General features: G+C 42.1%; 1 protein-coding gene across 1 annotated transcript in view; it reads right to left on the reverse strand.

Annotated features, from left to right (window-relative positions):
- MTNR1A (melatonin receptor 1A) overlaps positions 1-8,558 on the reverse strand; it is a 54,356-nt gene extending 45,798 nt beyond the window's left edge. Inside the window, exon 1 of the mRNA XM_074541420.1 lies at positions 8,366-8,558. Within this exon, the coding sequence (XP_074397521.1) occupies positions 8,366-8,558 (193 nt within the window). The remainder of the gene's footprint in view (positions 1-8,365) is intronic.
- Positions 8,559-21,648: the final 13,090 nt, after the last annotated feature.

Here is a 21,648-nt window from a genome sequence, read left to right on the forward strand (position 1 = left end):
TCAGGCACTCATGACCCTTACCTGTATTCAACTTTATTACAACCCTATCAGTGATCCAACAAAAATCCTATTCCAGCTCCAGAGTTATGGAAGACTTCTCTGCTTACCAGACTTAGGGTTTAGGGCTATGAGCAGTACATCAGCCTTCTTACTTACTGGGCAAGTACTGCAGAGACAAAAAGTGAAGCAAGACAGGACCTTGGCAGGAGATTTGCTATTGATTTCAGTAAAACCAGGATTTCACTTTTAGGGAAGTTATTTCCAGAGATCAGGCATACTTCTGGAGATGGTGCTTCCTTGCAAAGGGTAAAGGTGATTTTGTAGAAATCACATTCAGTTAATCTATCAACCTCCCTTTGACTTGCAAAGCAACAGCCAAGAGGTGATACTTTTATTCTCGTTACAGGAATAGCAATGCTATGTAATATTGGTACAAAGGCAAAAGCATGTAAACTGACAGAAAACACCCAGGCAATAGGAATCATAGAATAGGTTGGGCTGAAAGGGACCTTAAAGATCATTTAGTTCCTATGCCCTGGTATGGGCAGGGACACTTTCCACTATACCAGGTTGCTCAAAGCATCACTGAACCTGGCCTTGAACACTTCATGCAGCATCCAAAACCTCACTAAGCCATCATCCAATGCATCAACACTTCTTCAGCTGGGGCAAGGTGATTCCAAAAGGATTTCTATGAACACTCACAACACCTGAAAGTTGTATTTGATGACTGAAAAGGTCCCATTCAATCCTGTGTTCAAAGTGAGAGCTAATTCAGTGACAGATTCAGGGAAGGTTCAGAGATGTAATATGGAATAATGGTAATGTGGGGAAGAACCTAGGTTTTAAAAAGTAGATTAATATTATGTGAACCTGCATGTTAGTTGGTGCACATTGCAATACTCAAATTCCAGAAGGCAGACCTCAGTATTACACTGTCAGAGATAATCTGGAGACATCTTTAATGTAAATAATTACTATAATTAAGATTGTGTATTTTACATTAATATGCCTTAACTTTAAATAAAGAGCATGAATTCTTCATCCAAAAGAAAAATACAACTGAAGTAAATTATTAGTTTGTATTTATGCAAACTTTGAATCTTCATAGTATGCAACTCCCATATTTTCAAAGTACTCCTATTAAAAATGTCACACCCTAGCTGTACTAGACTCCTTCACCTGTGAAAATGAAAAATGTCTCCCAAATACAGACAGGGAGATGACAACATCCTTAAAAATCAAATTAAACTAAGGAGTAGAAAACTGTTTATCAGTCATTCTGGAAAACAGAAACATAAAATGAAACCTGTAGTCACTACTGGGGAAAAAGAATACTCATCATTTTTTCCCAGCATGCAAAGACTTGGTGGAACTTCTGCATGGTGTGACTGGATATCAATTTTCAAAGCTGATCCCTGTACTCATGCCCACTCACCACTTTGGTTCATCTCCACAGAGCTAGCCACTTGTCTGGCTGAGTAACAAAGTTCTGGCAGCTGCACTAGAACCTCAATAGGCTTTTACTTGGTGCAGCTGAAACAGCTGATGAAAAAAGAAGTCCCATTGACCTCAAAACCAAGCATGGAGCTGACCTCTGTCAGCATAGGGGCAAACCACCTCTGCTTGGTGACCTCTCCCTGAATACAAATCAATTTTGCTAACTTTGCATCTGCAGCCAAAACCAAACCCCAAACAAACAAACAACCCCATGTGATATGACAAAAACAGCCCTTATACTTCAGCACCATGAGCAGAATACCGTGTACACATCATGCTGAATGGGGTTTCTGTAGGCCTAGATGAAAAAAGTATGTATGCAGTCCAACTTCCACAATAAAGGTAACTGAACAGTCAGTTTAAAGGCGTTAACTGAAAATATAATTTATCTGAAAACATCCATAAACCTTTCCAGCTGCTTAGTCTGTGTTCGACTAGAGAATTTCAGTTCTTGGTCATGCATATAAGTGTCTAAAATTGGCTGGTTCTATTGTCTCTCATTTTAGAGAACAGGGGTTCTCAGGAAGGACACAGAGTCCATATGAAGCATTGAAGGACTTTAGTGAAATTCTTGCAATGGTAAAGATGAGTCTTCCACCCCCAAGAAAACCCAACCCACCATCCTGCCCAAAACCCAAACAAATTCAAGTTCCCAACTCAAGTACAGGATTCTCTGATATAACCAAGACCTGAATTTTTATGAAGACCAGTAGTCTAACACCTATTCTTCAAAAAGCATATCTAACTATACAACCTGGTACTGTATTAGGAAATTCATAAAATTAAAAGAATGAGCTGAAAATTTTTACTTCTGGTGTTAAGTGTTTCTTAAAGGAATGGAAGTCTGTCTCCTCATTAACCTACAGAACATGAAACTTTTTACACATGCTGGTCAGTGACTACCACAAAACTACAGAAGTTACCATCTAAATGTTGTAAACAGCTTTGCTGATTACTTTCAGATGCTGTTCTACTTGAAACCTTGATCATCCCACCTGTCTACCTGTGACTTTAGGAGGGCTAGATTTGGAAAGAATTTTGGATTTTTTAGTAGCAGCACTTATATTATAGTCCCAAGCTTTATTTAACTACACACATTAAATACATGTTCATTTGTTCATTCAATAAGCAAACATTTTCTGCGTTGTTAGCAATATGTTTTCTGTTATCTTGAGGAAATCTTAGTAACACCTGTCCTCCTGAAACAGAGGTCTGTAATTGTTTCTCAGGAATGGAAACATGGTATTTAAGACAGCTCAGAGATGTGACTAGAAGAGAAAAACTGCCAGCAGCAAAGGGAACAAGTTCTTATTGACATAGCAAAACTAAACTGTGATGCCTAGCATTGCATTGACACCACAAAGTTTTTACTGCCCTAGGAAAGCAGGCCTGACCTGAGAAACAGAATGGACATTGCCACCCTAGCAATGGATGCCTTCTCTTGGTAGCATTTTCTGTCACTAACCTAGACTTGCTGATGTCTGACCGCTGGAAAGACATGAAGTATCTGTATTATGAAAGAAGTTGGATAGCATGAAAAGAAATAGGAAAGAGAGAAGAGCAGAAGCAAATTGGATATTGCTAATGAAAAAACTAAAGATAAAAAAACTTTATGAGAAAAGGAAAAACTCCTCAAAAATAACCTAAAAGAGACAGCAAAGAGTAGAGCATATGAGTATCACTGCCCACTGGCAGCAGCTACACTAGAAAAAGCAATGTCTCTAAAAACTTCAAAATGCAGAATCTTGCAAAAAGAATAAATACCTGAGCTTGGCAGACACGTTAGTAAGAATAAATTATTAATTATTTGGAATACTCACCTCTACCTTTAGGTCACTAACAGCACAGTATCATTTAAATAAGCCTTTGAAGTAAATTTTTGATTCAGTAAATTATTCAATCAAAACCGGTCTGAGGAACAACTTTATTGAAACTGTATTTTTATGCTCACTTCTGTTCAACAATTGGCAAAATTCAGCATCTCCTCTAGACATTTTCCCCTTCTCCCAACCAGCTTACCATTTTTAATACTGGAAGTTATTAATTTCTGAAATAATGTTCATTGCCATCAATATCTCAGTTTTTATCAGAACCCTGAATTTTTGCTATAACTTGATCTTCTAAGCTCTCTTCCTTGTGTCAAGGATTTGTTGGGCTACCCACAGTCTCTCAGGGCACAAAATGAAGTCCAAGGTTCACCTGTGACAAAAAGAAGGATTTCATTAGTCTCAATTCACAAAAGGAATTTCATTTATTAGATAAAAAAATCTTTACTAGAGCATTTAATATTATAATTTTAAAACTAAAAAACAAAACATCATCAAGAACAACATTTTTCTGAAAAGGCTGATGATATCTCCAATCTGGTTATCAAAAGATAGCTCCATCCTTATTTTTAAAATTTTTATTCTAGAAAATGCATTAAGAGAGGAGCACTCTTCAACTAGATTCTTACACCGCTTGAATCAAAATCCAGGGCCAGTTTGAAAAGCCTCCAAAATTAAATTCTAACTGATAGATTCCCAACCCTAATTCTGCAATGGTTGTATTATTCAGCAAAGAATGAAAAAAAAAAATCATAAGTAGCTGTGTTAGTTAGTTCTTTCAAGAGTGACTTCACTGATCTCAAGAGATTTTAGAGAGATTACCCTTACTCAATATTACCCTTGAGTTCATTGTATTCTTTTGAGCACTCAGAGCTGTCTTCACAGAACTCTTGGGATCTAAAGCAGGTGAGGCAGATTGAGCATGCAAACATTGGGGTTTTTTCCCTTTGTTACTGCCATCTCATTCAGAAAAGCACTTACCACACGTAGGTAAGTTTAAGCATGTGTGCAGTCCTAGTGAAATTAACTGCATCTTGCTGCCCAGGGCCCCGGGGCCTCAGCAATGTCCAACTTCCTCTATGCCTTCTTCACTAGTAACAAAGTTTTAGCAACAAAACACTTGGGCCAAGGACATGGAAAACTAGAAAAATGTACAAAAACCCAACTACACCTAGCACAGAACGGAGATTGGTGAGAAGCAGCTTTCTGCCCTGATTCAGTAGGTGCTAGCCACCAGCTTGGCACCAGTCCCTGGATCATCCCAGCCCATGCCAAGTGTGAGCAGACAGGACAGGCACACAGGAGTGAGGCTGCTGGGCCTCCCTTCCCGCACTGCACTCCACTGGAGGGGGCAGCCAGGGAGCCTCTGGACCTCAGCACACCAAACACCCAGAAAAAAAGCAACCCGCCAGGCCAAGAGAGCGGCTTCAAAAGGAAGAGCAAGAAGAGCAAGAGGTGTAATACCATTCAAGAAAACTTTCCTCACTGACTTTAAGAATGGTCCAGTCCTGCAGTCACTGAATACCCAAATCTACCTGTCACCAAAAGAACAGGTGTGTGTTGACATCTTAATGTCACTAGCAGAAAACTAATCTCCATAGTCAAAGGCTTAGAACTGCTCCCTCACCTTGTTCTTGATGCATTGTTTTTCTTGGTGTGGGTAACAACAAAGGCATAAGGATACCAGCAATCAACAAATTTGTCTGTAGTATTACATAGATCACTTAAATTATCTCCTCAGTTTTCTGAGATGCTCTGATTTGATGTTGACAGTTTCAAGTAAAAATTCCACTCGTTAAAAGTACCAACAGTTCTTAATACACCTTCCCTAAGGCTAGTTATTGCATCTTCCGAGGGTGGATCTGTTGAATGACCTTATTTCTGATCTATGAATATTTATAAGGGTAAATGAGACAAGGATTTACACAAAACTTCTTTTTAAAATGATCTGTTCTCATTCTTTTTGAAAATTGGCTATTAAAGAAGGCACATCAGTTTAAAGTTCAAGCTGCATGAATACGCTACCAAGATATGGTCATTAAAATCCTTATGCCTTGAATGTTTCCCTTGAACTTTGTTTCAAAGTTAAAAGATTACAGATATCATAAACCAAATTCAGTCTTTGTGTAGGTCAGCTTTAAATTGCAGCTGTTCCCATCAGGACTGAATTGGTGTCAGGCACCTCTTGGATTACAAGCCACCATAAAAGAAATAACAGACCAGAACTATGAAACTTATTACAAGTCAAGTACATTAAATAAAAGAGGATCCTACCAGTTGCATCATCAGCTTCTGTGTCTAGAAGAGCATCTATTGAAGCCATGCTTGTGCCTATGAAGGAGTCTGTAGTATCAGACACTCCTCGCTTGCTGAGACAAACTTCTTTGAGTTACTGACTTCTCTGCTTTGATCAGTGTCTTTTACTAACCTTCTGACTGTCAGGAAGGTTACACCACTTGTTGAGAAGGTTTTTCTAGGCCTTCCTACTATTCCCCAATGCACTTTTTAAATTGTAAGTCCACAGGTTCAATTTGTAGTATCTTCCAATACATATGTATATAATAGAGAGTAGGACAGAGATGAAAGATGATTTCCCCCACCAAATCCACCTTTTTGTGAAAGGGTTAAATACTCTTTATTTCTGTTAGTCCTCTCTTGCAAAGAGGGAAGAAAAATCTTCAGTGAGATACATTTTCTTCAGGAGGTATCTTCTGTTCCTCCCTGACCTTTTTCCAGTGGAATTTTCATCCTGTGTCCTTTTTCCTCAATAAATGTGCCAGCAAGACTTAATTAATAAAAGTTGTTGCAAAAGTAGAAGTTTCTTTCTTATTACATTTCTGTAAAAAGTCGTAACTGCCTTTGGCATTACCAAGTTACAAAATAGTTGTATGGATAAATCAGATTATTTTCAATGTAATCTCTTCCTGAATAATCTGAATTAGGAAAAACAAGACTTGGGAGACTTTAGTCTTCAAACTTAACAATATTAGGCCAGGGTCTTACTTCCTGTTACAAATTTATTTGCCTGAGCAAGTCCTAATTGAAGGCCCAATTAAATGGTGGTGCTTACACAAATAGTTATTCCCAGGCACAGGTTTTTGCAGGATTAGTCAAGAACAATTACAACACCTTTTTAAAACTTGTGTTATTTCCAAAGATTCCTTTAACCCATTTACTAAACCCCCCCCCGCATATTTTAAAGAGAAAACCCCTCAAACTTAAGAGCCTTAAAAGCTTGCTCCTATTTTTCTCCTAAATCAACACTATAAACTAATCACCACATTGTACCGAGTATGTACTTGTTTTAATTAATCCTTAGTTTCAGAGGGTCAAGCAGTATCTAGTTCATGTTCCAGTCTCAAACAATTTATGTTCAGAAGAATGCTCTACTCTCCTAGCTGTTGCCAGTTTATTGCAGCTCTTAACAGTCACTATTGACAGAAAAGGCAAGAACAAGAAATGCAGCAAAAGTGAGCACATGTTGAGATTCAGGAGGGATTACATGACATCTACAGCAGAGACAGGCACACACAGAGCCCAAGCGTTCAGTTATGTCTCCAGAAAAAGACACCACGTTTATTTCAGACTTGTCCGTATTGCAAACTACCCACAGAAGTGCCAAGGCACAGATTTATTAATTAAGGAAGTGGAGAATATCACCCATTCCCCTAGAGTAACCCAAGTAATATGCCTGTCTCAACCCTTTCTCCCTCTGTCTAAAAGTCTTCCAAGGAACAAGGGTAGTCAAGTGCTCAAGTGGACTTATGGAGTTGGAGCCTCCTCTCAATTACAGGCACGTGTTGCCCTGCAAACTCCAGTGAATGGAATTTCTGCCAATGAAAGCATGAAGATAACAGAGCTTTCAGAATTTACAACAGTGGCAATTGTAGAGAGGAAAAAAATTAAAATCTGTTATTCTTCATTTTGATCTTGTGTGTGGCATTCCACTGTGGCTGAATGAAACTGAAGCAGACAATCCACTAGAATTACCTGAATTAACCTCAGAAAGACAAGCATGCCACTGTCTCCCAGAGTCCAGTACTAGATACCTTTCTTAGGCTAGCTCAAAGCCCAGGCTCAAGTTCCCCCTCAGATGAATTTTAAGCCATTAACTAATGAACTCAGTGCAGTAGTAATGGAGACCTTGACAGCCCAGTTGTGAAAAAAATAAAAGCAGCTTCTCAGTTGTCATGGAGTGAAATTCTGCTTTCATTACCAGTACAGCTCTCTTGCCATGCTCCTGTATTTTTTTCAATGAAAGATGCATAGGGTTTGGAGTGCACAGATTTGGTACACGTGCGCAGCAGCTGGTCTGACATGATAAAGCAGAATGTATCTGAAGAAGTTCCTGCCTGTCTGACCAATAATCCATGAACTAGGAGGGATTTACTCAACAGACCAGCACAGATTCTATCCTGTCAAAATTAGAGACTGATTTTTTTAAAAAGTGCCTAAAGCTGTTTTCTGTTAGATGCTTTCCATTCCCCAAAGACCTAGACAGCAAGTAGGAGGCGAACAAAGGTGGGGGGAGGGAACTGTCTGAATCCTGCAATGTTTATAACTTCGCATTCGCTTGATTTGAAGCTCCAACCATAGAATTTGTTACTGAAGACATTTCTGTAACTCAAAGAAAATCAATCAGAAGAATAGCATCCAGCATGCACAGACACACACTGTATGCCAAGGCAGCATCCCCGGTACCGTGTCTCAATCTCATTCTTAAATGCGACTTACTTGCCATCCTCTTTTGCTAGGTGGGAACTGCCGAGAGCTAAAAATAGCGCCAGGATTCAGTGGCGGGAGCTAAAAATACCCTTTCCCGCTCGATTATCGACTCGGCAGGGAAGACGGAGCTCTTGGCATCTGCCACAGCCTGTAGCCGCCAGCTGGGGATGCAGACTCGGAGCCCAGCCCGGAGTTCCGCGCTCGGGGAAAGTTTCTCCGGCAGACGGAGCGGCCGCGGCGCTGCCCCCCGGGCACACGGGACCCCCCCCACCCCAGCCCGGGCGGCGCCCCCGGGCCTCCCCGCCGCCCCTTACCCGCGTTTCGCAGCTTCTTGTTGCGGTACACGGACAGGATGACCAAGAGGTTGCCCAGCAGGTCCACCGCGATGGTGAAGATGAGGATGGCGGCCAAAGTGGAGGTCACCCAGGGCTGGCGGCGCGGGGCGCCCTCGGCCGGCGGGTCCCGCGGGAGGACGGAGCTGTTCAGCTCGCTCTCGTTCACTCTCATCCTGCCGCCGAACCTCCCAGGGCACTACCGGGTACCGGCGGGACCCGCCCGCGCCGCGTCCGGCGGGGGCAGCTCAGGTCGGGGCGGGGGTCTCGGCGGCGGCCGCCCTGCGCCGCGGGACTGCCCACCCTAGGGCGGAGCGGGGCAGGCGGGAGCGGGCGCGCCTCCCATGGCGGCCGGCACTCCGGCAGGAAGTTTCCCCGAAGTGTGCATGTGCCGCGGCGGGACACTTTTATAGCCCGCCCGCGCCGCCGCCCCGCCCGCCGCCACCGCTGCCGCCAGGTGACACCGAGCCGCCCCCGCGCCGGCACGTGCGCGGCCGGGGCTCCAGCTGCTGCCGCGCGGCGCCACAGCTCCCCCCCGCGGCCGCCGCCCGCCCCATTCACGGCGCGCTGCGCTTCCCCATTCATGCTCCCGGCCGCTCCATTCAGAGCCGGCCGCTCCATTCACCGGCGGAGGCGCGGCAGGGATCGACGGGGCTTGCTGTCTGCGGTTGGGTGGTTTGCGGCGCTCGGCGCTATTTTTAGCCCTCCTGGTTAACGCCGGCTCTTAATTAGGCGCCCGCCGAACTCCCCTCCCCTCCTTCCCCCCTCCTTTATTTAACATCGCACCCGCACGGTAACGTGAGCGCGGCGAGAAACCTCCCATCGGGGAGCGGGTCGGGGCTGCTATAAAAAGCTCCTCGCGAAGGAGACTGGCTGGCTGGGCAGGGGGGGCGTCTGAGGACCCGCGTCCCGGGAGCACCACGTGCTGCCGCAGCGAGGGGGCGGCGGGGGGGACACGCACCGCCTCGGCTGCCCCCCCGCCTTCCTCCCCTGCAGCCTTTCTTCCTCCCCCGCACCCGGGGCAGCGGGGGCGGTCTGCACAGGGAAGACGGAGAGAAAGGTAGCGGGGATGCCCCGTGCCACCCCTGCGAGCCCGGTGAAGTCTAGATCGCCTGTTCCCCAAAAGCAGCGTTTGCTTCAAAGAAAGGAGGGAACAGGGAGCCATTGCCCAGCCGTGAGGAGGACCCAGTTGACTGAATAGGATACCCCTTCACCCTCTCGTGCGGTGGGCGCACTGGTAAATAAACTAAATTAATTAAAAAAAAAAAAAGGCACTTTCTTCTGACTGAATCTTCTCGCTTGTATGGCATAGAGCTGTTGAAAATCTCGGAGCAAACTGGGCGTGGGAATCACTCTCCCATTCAGGACAACGGGCTGCGAGTGCGGGCGGCAGTGCGCGCTGTGCTCCGCGGAGCGCAGGGCTGGGCGCGGCCAGGGCGGCCCCGCGCACCCACCGCCGTCCGGCGCGGAGCCTCCGCGCTCGGCGCTGCTGCACTGCGGGGAGCAAGAGGGGTCCGCGGCGGGAGCGCGGGGCTGCTCTGCCGGTGCGCGGGGCTCCCCTGCCGGTGCGCGGGGCTGCGCGGGGCGCTCATGCGGCGCAGCCTGCGCCCAGCCCCGGGCTGACGGCGCTGTCCCGTGGCAGCCCGAGGTGAGGGATAACCAAAGCCACCGTTGTCACCAGCGGTTACGTAACGCGGCGGGTGTGACCGGACACCGCGGGTGCGGCCGGCCCGCAGCCGCGGAGGGGCGGGTGGAGGCAGCAGCGGCACCCCCGCCCTGGCAGGAGCCGCAGTCCCAGCCTGCACGGCTGAGTGCCAGGGAAACCCCGAGCTTCCCATTCACCCACGATTTTCTTACACCACCGCGGACAGCGGAGCGAGGAGCGCCGCCGCTCAGCCTCCCGCTGGTGAACGAGACCGCTTGTGTTCGGTGCGGGAAGTGCTGATTTATTTGATCACTTACTGACTTATTAAATGCTCGATATTCCGGCAGCGTGTTTCCCGCCGCCCCGATAAACAGCAGTCCCGGGGAGATGTGTCGGCACCACACAGCATTCCTTCCCACGGCTTCCCGAGCAGCATCCAAAGCCCATCCATCACTGGAGATGGAGAGCAGCAGCCCGCGCTACAAGAGGAGGAGCCCCTCAGCGCGGCGCCGCAGCCCCTGGGCAGGGAGAGGGTGGTGGTGAGCACACAGCCGCCCATGGCAGCCGCATCCACCCAGCGCCAGCCCCCGCCCTCCATCCCCCGGCCCGTTAGTGCTGTGTCCGTGTAGGTGCATAACAAGTAGGTTATCAAGCTGTGGGAGAAGATTAAAAATAGGAGGAGCCAGTATCAGGGGCATATCAGATCAAGGGCAGGCACACGTGGAGACAGGCAGAACTGCCTGGTCCTCAGTAGACCTCCACGGGTGTTTGACTGGACGGGGAGGGGCTGGCTGCCCAGAGACAGCTGCGAAGTTTCACAAGGTCAGGTATTTTTAACCAGAAGGTAGAGCAGCGATGAGGATCAGCCCAGGATTTTGCTTCAAAGGAAGGGAATCTGGTCCATGCAGGAACTGTTGTTATTTGTCTCATTCCTGGGATGTTCAGTGACATATTTGCAATTTTGATCCACAAGGGAATGGAGCTATCACTCCATCCATCCCATTTTAGTCTTGTGAAAAGAGCGTGCTCTGGACCAAGGCTGCTTGTGTGGTGGGAAGGGAATACTTCTTGAAAAGGGGACTGAAGATGTCCTCAGGCATCCCTACCAGAAACGAGAGCTGTACGAGAGCTAAGGGTAACTCAAGCACCAGCAAGGGCCATGATACATTGAGAAGCCTCGTGCTGCTGCTCTGTGTGTTGGATTCGCTTCCTGCAGACTGGGAGATGGGCATCAGGATGTGGGTCAGGCTCCAACAAGAACCACCTTCCCATTCCCCACCAAGGAGTGGGACAGCATTCTCTTTCCTCCCTCTCACCTTGACAGAGACATCTCATACTATAAAATGCTGCTCTTTAAGGTTTTGCATGTGTTTACTCATATTCTGGAGAGTTAGAGACTCTAAGATGCCACCCAAAACAAGCAAGCTGTGAAAACTGCAGAGGAGCAGATCTAACAACATCAGGCTCCTTCACACTGATCAACATTCAGAGTCAGTCAGACAATCTTAGAGGCAGTTTGGTATTGTTTGTTACATTCTCTGAGGCTGGTCTCTCTGCCCTCACATTTTCTACCCTTTTTCTACATATTCATTTTTAAAGTACAACTGAGTGAAGTTAAATGATGCTTTGCATGAAAGCAGCGTAAGATAAGATCAGGGCAGAAGAAGAAGCAAATCACTTGGGCCATCACCCCATATTATAATTTAAATCAGAGTTGACTTCACATCGAGTGAACAACATCGGCCGAGATCTTATTACATGAAGAAATATGGAACTTGTCTGTTCTGTCATAAGAGAGTCCTGATTTGGTTTTACTTGAGTTGTTTGGGACATGCCTGTTGCTCAGTCTGTCTCCAGCCAAGTTTCCTGGTGGATCTTGAACTCATGTTGAAGTCTTGGTTTTGGTCCTGTCTCCTGTTGCTGCAACCTGGTCTCTCTGGATGAGTGCAAGCCCTGAGTCTTCCTTTTGTCCTCTCTAGGGCTGGCAGTTGAGCCTGTTGTCAGCATCTGGCTCTGCCTTCTGCTCTTAGGTCCTGTGAGACTGTGGTCTGGCCACAGCCTGGGCCAGGTTTTCCTTGGCTCCTGTTTGGCTTTCCTATGGAGACGCTCTTAAAACTACACAGCAATGACATTAGATGGGTTGAAGGAGCACCGCCCACATGAAAACATAGATGGAAATATAGAAAACATGAGAAGACATCAACAATTCAGCTGGTTCTCTGAGTAAGAGAATGGAGACTGCCTGGCAGATGTGGCTGAGATGATCAGTAACAGGGGCAGGTACTGAGAGCACGCTGGTGCGGGTGCCTGGCAGAGAATGGGGTGGGAGGGCAAAAGGCAGAACATTTGTCTCCTTGAGGAGAAGTTTTCACCATGGTACAGTGTGGTTTTCTTACATCAGAGAAAATAGCTGTGGAAGCTGATAGCAGATAAGATATCTTGGAAGGGGCTGACTAGAATACAAATATGGGAGGAAGGCCTTGGAGGGCTGCACTGGAACAGTGAGGTAAGGAAGTTGTTGTGCCTGTGGCAGAGAAGCAGCAGCTTCTGACATACTTTATGTTTTGGTGCCCTTCTCTCCTTCAGAAAAACCCAAGAGAAAAATATATAAATGCAGACTCTATTCTCCTCAATCACAATAGGTATTTCTGAAGTGAAAAGCTGAAACTATCTTAGAACTGAGGTGGAAAAAAATGAGGTAAGCCAACTGGCAGTGTGTTTCTGTGATGAGCAATAGTGCGGAGAATAGGAACAGCTGCTCATTTGAATGCTTAGCATTAAATTAAGTGGGTACAGATTCTGTCTGGTGCTGTTCCTTACTATTTTGAGACCTTCGTAACTCCCCTGTAATGCTGAAGAACAGTTATGATGCTGATGGTTCTTGAGCACTCTAGGAAAGAAAGGAAACCCACAGCTCCTCTCCACTATGGTGCTCAGAGGTATTTTCACCTTTACATTTGCCAGCCTCTTGGGCTGCTCGCCCAGCACACTGGCACAGTCACTTAGTTCTCCCCATAGCCCTGCCCTGACAGCTGTTGTTCAGTACACAGATCTTGCTGATACACCTTTGGGGCAGTTTCACTTCCCCAACAGTTAAAGAACTGCTGTGGCAGCAGGCTTGTTACAGCTCAGCCTGTGGTAGGAGGTATCTACTCTTCATTACATCATCAGACCATTGGTTGTGATGCTGCACTACAAAAAAAAAAAAAAAAAAAAAAAAAAAAAGCTGGCTGTTGTTCCTTCTGTCTTTTAGAGGAGTGATTCAGAGTGCTGAAATTTTGCCATGTTTTATTTTGTGATGTGCAGCTTTCCTTCGCTGACAAGTCTTTTATTTCAGGGTTTTTTTTCATAGTTACAATCTGTGGCATCTCCTACCTACATGTTTTAAGTCATAAACCAGCTCTGTAAATCCCATCCTCTCTATGAGTATCGGGTTTGGGCAGATGATGCAAGAGATTGATGGGAAATGTGCCAGCTCTTTAATTCTTCATTCAGCACTGCCTTAGAGCAGAGGTTTTGTATTCAGAGAGTGCTGTTATGACAATTCTTGGGCAACACCGTCTGCTTTTACTTCTGGCTTTGGTGTTTCTAAGGTGAGATGCTATTCACCACATGGCTGGGACAGGGAATTGCATTTAGAAATGGAACTACATCCTAGGACTCTTCTCTGCATTAATACTCTCTTCTCCTCCAATATGAAATGGCCTCAAAAGGAAGAAATAGTCGCTTCTCACTTTAGAATGGCATATTATATCATTGTTAAAGCATTCTCCAGGATGATTAGAAAATTATCTTTGAAAGTTTGAAAGCAGAAAAGATAACTAATCTCAGCTTATCTGTATTTTAGGGTAGGAAAGTGAAATGCTGTAATTGACAGTTTTAAGCATGCTACCTCATAATTTTGATTTTAAAGATTAATTTGGAGCTGATTTTGAAGTTGGGGGGATGACAGTGGGTAAGGTTCAGGGCTATAAGAACTGGTACTTTTTGAAGCTCAGTCACACACCACAGTTACTGAGATAGGTGAATTAATACTCAGATTAGTCTTCAGTGGCTCCAAGACTTCTAAATCAGTGCATCTAGTGGCAGATGTGTACCTTGCTACACATGGAGTGAGGTTGCTTCCCTCAGACTGTTCTTCTGGTCTATTTGCTTGCCATGTCCATTTCTTTGTCCTGTGATTCTTCAGGACATTGATCCCCAGCCACTGCTTTTGAGAGATGATTGACGCAGATTGTTCCACAATGTGAGCAGTCCAGCAACAAGCAAGGCTGCTGGAGAGAGGGCACTCTGTGTGCACTGAGGGAACAGAGCCGTCCTATTATTTGTGGTTGCCTTCTGCTTCCCTCAAGTCTGCATTTAAAATGTTAAGAATAAGGATTTCCATGGCACTAGCATTTTATGGTGTCATGACAACATGTCACTCTTCTGCCCTGCCCTCTGAGCACAGATTCACAGTTCCTGGTAATGTGTTTACTTGCATTAACTATAGAGGTTTAAATACTCCTGTGAAAAAATAAAAGCTCTGCCAAAAGCCAGAATGTACCTGCACATTCAGATTGTTAGCTGGTATTCTTTTCTTGCAAGGCTGTAGCCTGTTTTTGTATGCTGTTACAGTGCTTTTTTATTAAGCAAACTCAGAAATCTGCACCGACTCCAGCCCACCCATTTCTCTGGTGTTTTCACTATGCTGACCAAATTCAGCCTGTCTACTTAACAATGAAATTTGATTTGTATTTTTTTTTTCTGCATAGGAATCTATCACAGTCAAGGAAATATCATATTCCTTTAACAAAGCATACAGAATGGTTTAAAATAGAAATCACATTCACTTTCTTGTTGTATATTTTTGTATTTACCTTTGAATATTCTGCCATTGTGTGTTTATTTTTTTCATCCTTGGCAGTGACTTTAAAACCTTTCAATATCTTCTCATATTCTTTTATATGACTCTTTTGTCAGTCTGAGTGAATGTTTTCTTTGGCTTTCCTTTTGTTTAAATATGGGGAATAGAGGGAACATGTCTTGAATTGAAATCACTGAACTGGAAAGGGACTACAAAAAGAATTGACTGTAGTAAAGCTTAAGTATTAAAATCCAGCCAGTGTGGTTCTTACTAAGTGTAGAAAAGCAGAAAAATGCTTACAGCCTCAGAGAAGGCATGGAGAAGTTACAATGGAAACGGTTGAAATGAATGGGAAAAATTGAAATTGGTAGTCTTGAAATTGGTAGTCTTTGACATGAAGCTAGATGAGAACGAGCCAAGGGTGGGGTAGGATGGGTGCTGAATCTGGGAGATTGGAAGAGCTCAAAATGCTGAAAATGGAGAAGCATAAGATTGTTGTGCATAGTCAATATTCTAGTTTTAGGCTGTTATTAATGAACTGAAATCATGGAATAAAACTTGGTTGAAACAGTGATGACACAATTCCATGATGTTATGCTAAGGAGCACTTCACAATGGGTCCTTTAAGAAATGTGGAATCATTTGCAATTAGAATTGATGGGAAAACACAAAGACTTAATCTGAATCAAAATCCTCAGATGCTGTACTAACTATTGAATGGGTTTGTTACTATAGAATCTCACAAAAAAAAAATCAGCAACAATTTTTTTTTTATTCAGCAAATATGAGCTGAGCCATTTTCTTCAATTAGAGTACCATCAGTGAATCCAGGAAGAGATTTTTAAATAGTTTGCCTAGTCTGGAGTGTTTCCAGAAATCTTTTCAGGCTTGAGTCTGCAAATAACAACTTCTAGGTTTGGGGGCTTTTAATTTGTTTGTTTCTGTTTGCACACACCCCCTTCTTCCCCTGCTCTCACACACACACACACACACACACACACACACACACATATAGAGACATCCCCCCAGTATTCCCAGGGTAGGCTTGGATGCAGTTTGTAGATGATAATAGGGTTCATGACAGTGATTTACCTTCTCCATTTGCCTATGAAAATTACAAAAGTCTCACTAAATCATCCAGATGACATGCCACTGTGAGCAGTTTCTAAACTTGAATCTAGGAGGAGAAAATGTTTATGAAGAAATGGAGGCTAGAAAAGCCAAGCAAATAATTCTTCTGAGCTGGCAATTGTGTACTGCTCAGCAGCTCTTTATATTAATTTTCCTTACTTCTTTCAACAGGTTATATCATACTTTATCTTATTTATTTTTATTTTCTACTCTTTTCATTTTACTAATCAAAAAAATGGATTTTGTGACAATTTCTGCTGTAACCTTTTAATTCCCTGTCAGTGTGGTACACTAGACTTCATCCATATTAGTATCAGTAACTCCTCGGGTAGTTAAGAGTTGTGTCAATATAAAACCTAGTCACAAAATAAACCACGAGTTCAACAAAGGTTACTTAATCTTCTCAGGGATCTCAAAGCTTTATGTTTTCCTCAAAGACAAAACAAGTGACACATCAGAGGTTCTTTAGAAAGGATTGGACACATTTAGTATTGCGCAGTAATCAAAAAACACTTTTGTTTTTTCAATACAGTGCTCTTCAAAGGGACGAGTAACAGCTCTGAGAAATGTTTCCTCTGTGTGGAAAATGTACAATACATCCAGGGAATAGAAAAGCCATCTCTATTACTCTTGTACCTGAATATATATTTCAGAGGCAATGAGGCGTGAGAGGGCAATTCTGCCTTCAGAGGAAGAACTTGCTATTTTTTTTTGAAACTGCAACCAGGGTACCTGCTATATTGAGATATTTAATATTATACCGAACATGTAAGACATGTCTCTATTCCTGTATCTCTCAGGAAAATCTGAAGTGGTGATGGGAGGCTGTAAAATATTTTTGAAGTCAGTGATCAGCACTACATCACTGTCACTTGGTCCAGCTTGTTCCAGGTAGCATGACCTGTGTCTTGTGATTCCTCACAAGTCCTATTCAGGGCTGGTTGTATTCATTTCATCTGCTGGTTTTGCATCCTCATGTCAAGATATTTGTGTGGGCTTGTGCTTATCTAACTCCTAGTAATCTTGCAGCTTTTTTTAGTATTTGTGTTATCTCCCTCTACAGGTCCCATCCTCTTGCTGAGAAATCCAGTTTGTTTGTCTGACTTAGTCACAATCCTCAAGCTCAGCCACAGAATTTCTCTTCAGTTCTGAGGCAGTTTCATCCTAACATTTAACTTCTGCTCTTACAGATTTCATTTCACTTCCGTCCTTGAATTCTCAGCCTGGGACAGTAAGACAAAGGTATTTATTATTTTGTGCTCTCAACTTCTTCAGAGCATCCTCTTTCCTGGTAATTACTCCCCTCTTTTAACAAGAACCTTCCCATGTCTCTTAGAAAAGATTAAGAAAAATGGGAAGACAGTAAAACAGAATAAAATAAATCTGATGATTAATCAGTGAATAAGCACCACTTGTAGTACACACACTCACTAAGGGGATACATTTAAATCTATTGGCTCAGAAATCTGACATCATTAATCGATGATTAATTTTTGAAAATAAAAATTCTTGTTTTGCTGAAACTTTAGCATTCTGAAACAAAATGGAAAAAGTGACAAAATGCAAATCAAAACTGCATGAGAAGACATCATGTATAATGAAAGAGTCAAAAGTAGTATAAATGTCTTTATTCCTTGAGAATTGTGATGGTTACCATAACGTATATTTATTCTCACTAGTTTCTTAAAAAAGGGTGCCCAGTTAGCTTCTAGACATGAAAATGCTAGAAACTATTCACAAGAATATAATTATTTATATGCACCAGGCTTCTGGGCTAAGTTCTTTTAAACTTTTATATAAAATCAGAATTTATAATATTTGTAACTAAACCTGTGATTTAATACCTATTAGTCTGATGTGGTCAAAATGATGGTTTTTTACAGCTCTTGAAAAACAGGTATGAACAGTCATTTCACTCTTGGTGGAAAACCTCAAAGTTACTAAAAAACTTAGGGAATTGCTTAAATTCAGAGCATGCACATAAATAAAGTACTAATGAAGGATTTCTTAGTAATTTTCTTCACTATGAGGGTAGTGAGGCACTGGCACAGGATGCCCAGGGAAGTTGTGGATACCCCGTCCCTGGAAGTGCTCAAGGCCAAACTGGATGGGGTCTAGTGGAAGGTGTCCCTGCCCATGGTGGGGAACTGGAACTGAATGATCTTTAAGTCCCTGCCAAACCATTTTGTGATGTACTGGGGGGAGAAGTGTTTGATCAGTTTTGTGTTGCCAGTTTCACCTTATCTACATTTTTTACCTTCTGGGACTTCAACTGTGAAAAATTCTGCAGCAATAACCTACATATGAAAGTGCAGACGTGTTCAAAAGTCAGCTATGCTAGGTAAAGTTATCTATTAGCCAGCAATTTTTAGTACCATCAATTTCAATAATGTTGATTAGATCCACATTTTCTTTGTTGACATGAGTGATTAATTTCAGGAGTGTTTTGCTACAAGGACTGCTGAAGGTATGTTGTCTCTAAAGTCTGAGTTTTCTGCCATTGATAAAATCTCTAGAACTTTTCATATAACTTTGATCTCCATTATGAAGAGACATGCTCCTTTTAGGCTTGTTTTTAAATCTATATATAGTAAAACGTCATATAAAGTTGTCATATACTTTTTATGTGATCTGGGACATAGAATAAAGACTGTCACTTTGATGCTGTGCATTGACTTTGTTGAATTTATCTGAATTATTACTGAAATTGATATAGTGATCCATTTCAGAGAAGCTTTTTGGATTTAGAACTTCATATCAGATTTCAGCTATATTTGTATCATTATGATTTCTTAGGTGCACAAATCCTTTGGATTTATTTTGGAAAAAATGTGTAATTTCATTGCTGAAACTGGGTGACCGACATTTTGACTGTGATTCCTGTGATATTCCCCTGTTTATGTGTGAGGAACTGGTCTGCAGCCTGTTGTAAGAGATAAATGCCAGTGATGCCAATCATATTTATTATTTCTTCAAGAGAGGAGGAAACAGTGGAGCTATTAATAAGAAAGAAGATTTCCAAAGTTGTATATTTTTTAATAATTTATAAAGTGGGGGGAATACAAAATAACACCTCAGTGGCATTAAACCCTGAAGCTTTTTCTGAACTTCAGTAGTTGTGACATCATAAAAATGTATCATCCCCTAAAAAGACTTATTTTCCTTATCTTCTATCTGACTTATTTGATAAATGTTCACCATTCAGCATTTTATATGAAATAAACTAGTGCTTTTCACCTAGTTAATGGATCAAAGCAATGTTCAAAGAAGAAAAACTCCTTTTATTAGCATTTTGTAGGAAATTCAGCTGACACAATAAGAAAGCAATAGAGGTGGAAAATTACTTGCTCTTTTATCCTTGAGTGTAACTCAAGGTTGGAGCTAGCATGTGTGAGTGGTAGTTATTAATATTTTTAATTAGTCAGTTGAGAAATTTTCTATTCTATAGCTAGTGACCCAACAATTTATTTGTAATCTGAATCCACTTAAAATGGTTTTTGGTGAACAACTATCTGACTAATAAAGAATCCAGATATAATACTTAAAATGTTTTAATTGAGATGGTTGAACTTGCAGCTATTTCATTATAACTGAAGAACTCCTGTGATTTTATGGGGAAGAAGTAATCTAAAAGCCAGCTTCTGAGTTTTTTACCTATTAAATGATGTGGGATAATTTGAACACAATACAATTTTTCTTGGCAAAATTTATGTAGCATTATTGACAGGTTTTTTTCAATTAGAGTACATTTTAAAATATATATCTGGAGGAAATGACCTATAATACAAAGCAGCAAAAAAAGCTGTCTGCTGAACACAGTAAAATAAAATAAATAAAAAAAAAGATACAAAATCTTCCAGTACAAGTTTGGAAATTTGTGTGGATTTTATTTTCTTCTTTTATTTTCTGAGAGAAGTTTGCAAAAGGTTTGTTTGTTGTTTTTTAAATCACAATTTTAAAGTCTTGCATGATGTGTTCATTTATCTTTGTATATAATCTCATAAAAAATGAGCTTCTTTCACTGCTATTAATTATCCCTTCTATTTTTGTCTGTCATTTTTCAGGTGCTGAAGGTTTTTCCTTACATGAGAAAACAGATTGCCAGGTTGCCCTATCATACAGAAATATATCTGTCATTTTGCCTGTCATATGGATTGTTAGTTATGAAGAACTGTCTCTCCTTTCATACAAGAGGATATATTTGTATCTCTTGCTTTGATTCTCTCCAGACATTTAGGCCTTGGTCTGAGTGGTGTTTCTTGGCATGGGCATGTGTTTTATGATGCGTTTTGTTTGCATGTAGCAAAGTATCCCAGATAAGAAAATGAACAAAAAAATTCTAAACTGTTGTAACTACCTGTAACTGCCAGTACAGAGAAAGGATCCATAGTTAGTAAAATGATGGCCTTTTGTTTCTCTTACTGATTAACCTGCTGAAATAATTTGTAAGTTATATAGTAGGTTGAAGGTACTCTTTTTTCCATGTATGTACTAAGAACAACAATGTTCACCAAGTTATGGGCTGAGGTTTTTCTACTGTATATTATTTTACCTTAATTTGATATAGCTCTGTGGTCTGCAAATAAAACAAGTGTCGGGTTTTGTTTATGATGCATTTGTCATATGCAGTGTTAGTAAATTTTTTGTCAGTGCTACTAAAGCCTCCATAATCACTAAGAGAATTCACTATGTAATGCTGAGCTATCTTACTGTATGGACTGCCAGATCTTTTGATATTTAAAAGTTTTTGAAGAGTAAACCAAAGAAACGGTGGAAACAGATCTGTAATTTAAATTACTCATTAAATCCTCGGCACAGTTTTGGATTTTCTTACTTCATTGTTGGATGCCTGTTGCATGTAAGCAACAAGTATATTGAGAGTAAAATAAAATGAAATGCATTTGATTTTATAGTGTTTTTTCTTATTTCAGTGGGTTTTGTCATCTATAATGTGATTTTCTTCAAAGGAAGATTCCAAATTTTGCTGTCCCCCTTTCAGTGATTAATAAAATTGTTTTCAGGTGTATTCCATTGTCATGCATCTTTTTGATGGCAAATAAAAATATGGGCAGAAGAAGAACATTTTTATTTAAACATTTTTGAATCTGAAAGCTTAAGTGTAATCTGTTTCCAATCTAGTGAAGTCTGCATAAAAAATACCAATACATCTGATGGAATTGATCACTACATCACAGAAGTGGGGCTAAAACGTGGGTGACCCTTAAGGAAGAGAGTAGAGCCATTTTCCCCCTCTGTGTTCTTCCCCACGTGTTTTTTGCAGCAATGGCAATCACTGAATGTAAGGTACAGGTCTGCACTGCAGCACAGAAATAGGAAATGGAAAAGTCTTGAGAAAACAGGGCAAAATTAAATTATTAGACTTTCATCACAGGCATACATGCCACTGATGATTCCAGAGAGAATTTGTGCCTTATTTTATTCTGTGCATAGAAAAGACAACCTAAATTTAGAGGACTGTCTAGTGAAGTCGTGTGTGTATTTTCCAGTATTGTAAAACATGTTCCAACATGTGATCAAACTCCACACTTGAAAATAAGTTGGTTTTTTTCCTTTTCTTTCTTTTTGTTTTTCTTTGAGCTGTTTAATGTCTCTTTTCCATGTGATTGTTCAGGTTAGCCTGCA

Source organism: Zonotrichia albicollis, chromosome 5 (genome assembly GCF_047830755.1).
Source record: "Zonotrichia albicollis isolate bZonAlb1 chromosome 5, bZonAlb1.hap1, whole genome shotgun sequence".
Classification (NCBI taxonomy): domain Eukaryota; kingdom Metazoa; phylum Chordata; class Aves; order Passeriformes; family Passerellidae; genus Zonotrichia; species Zonotrichia albicollis.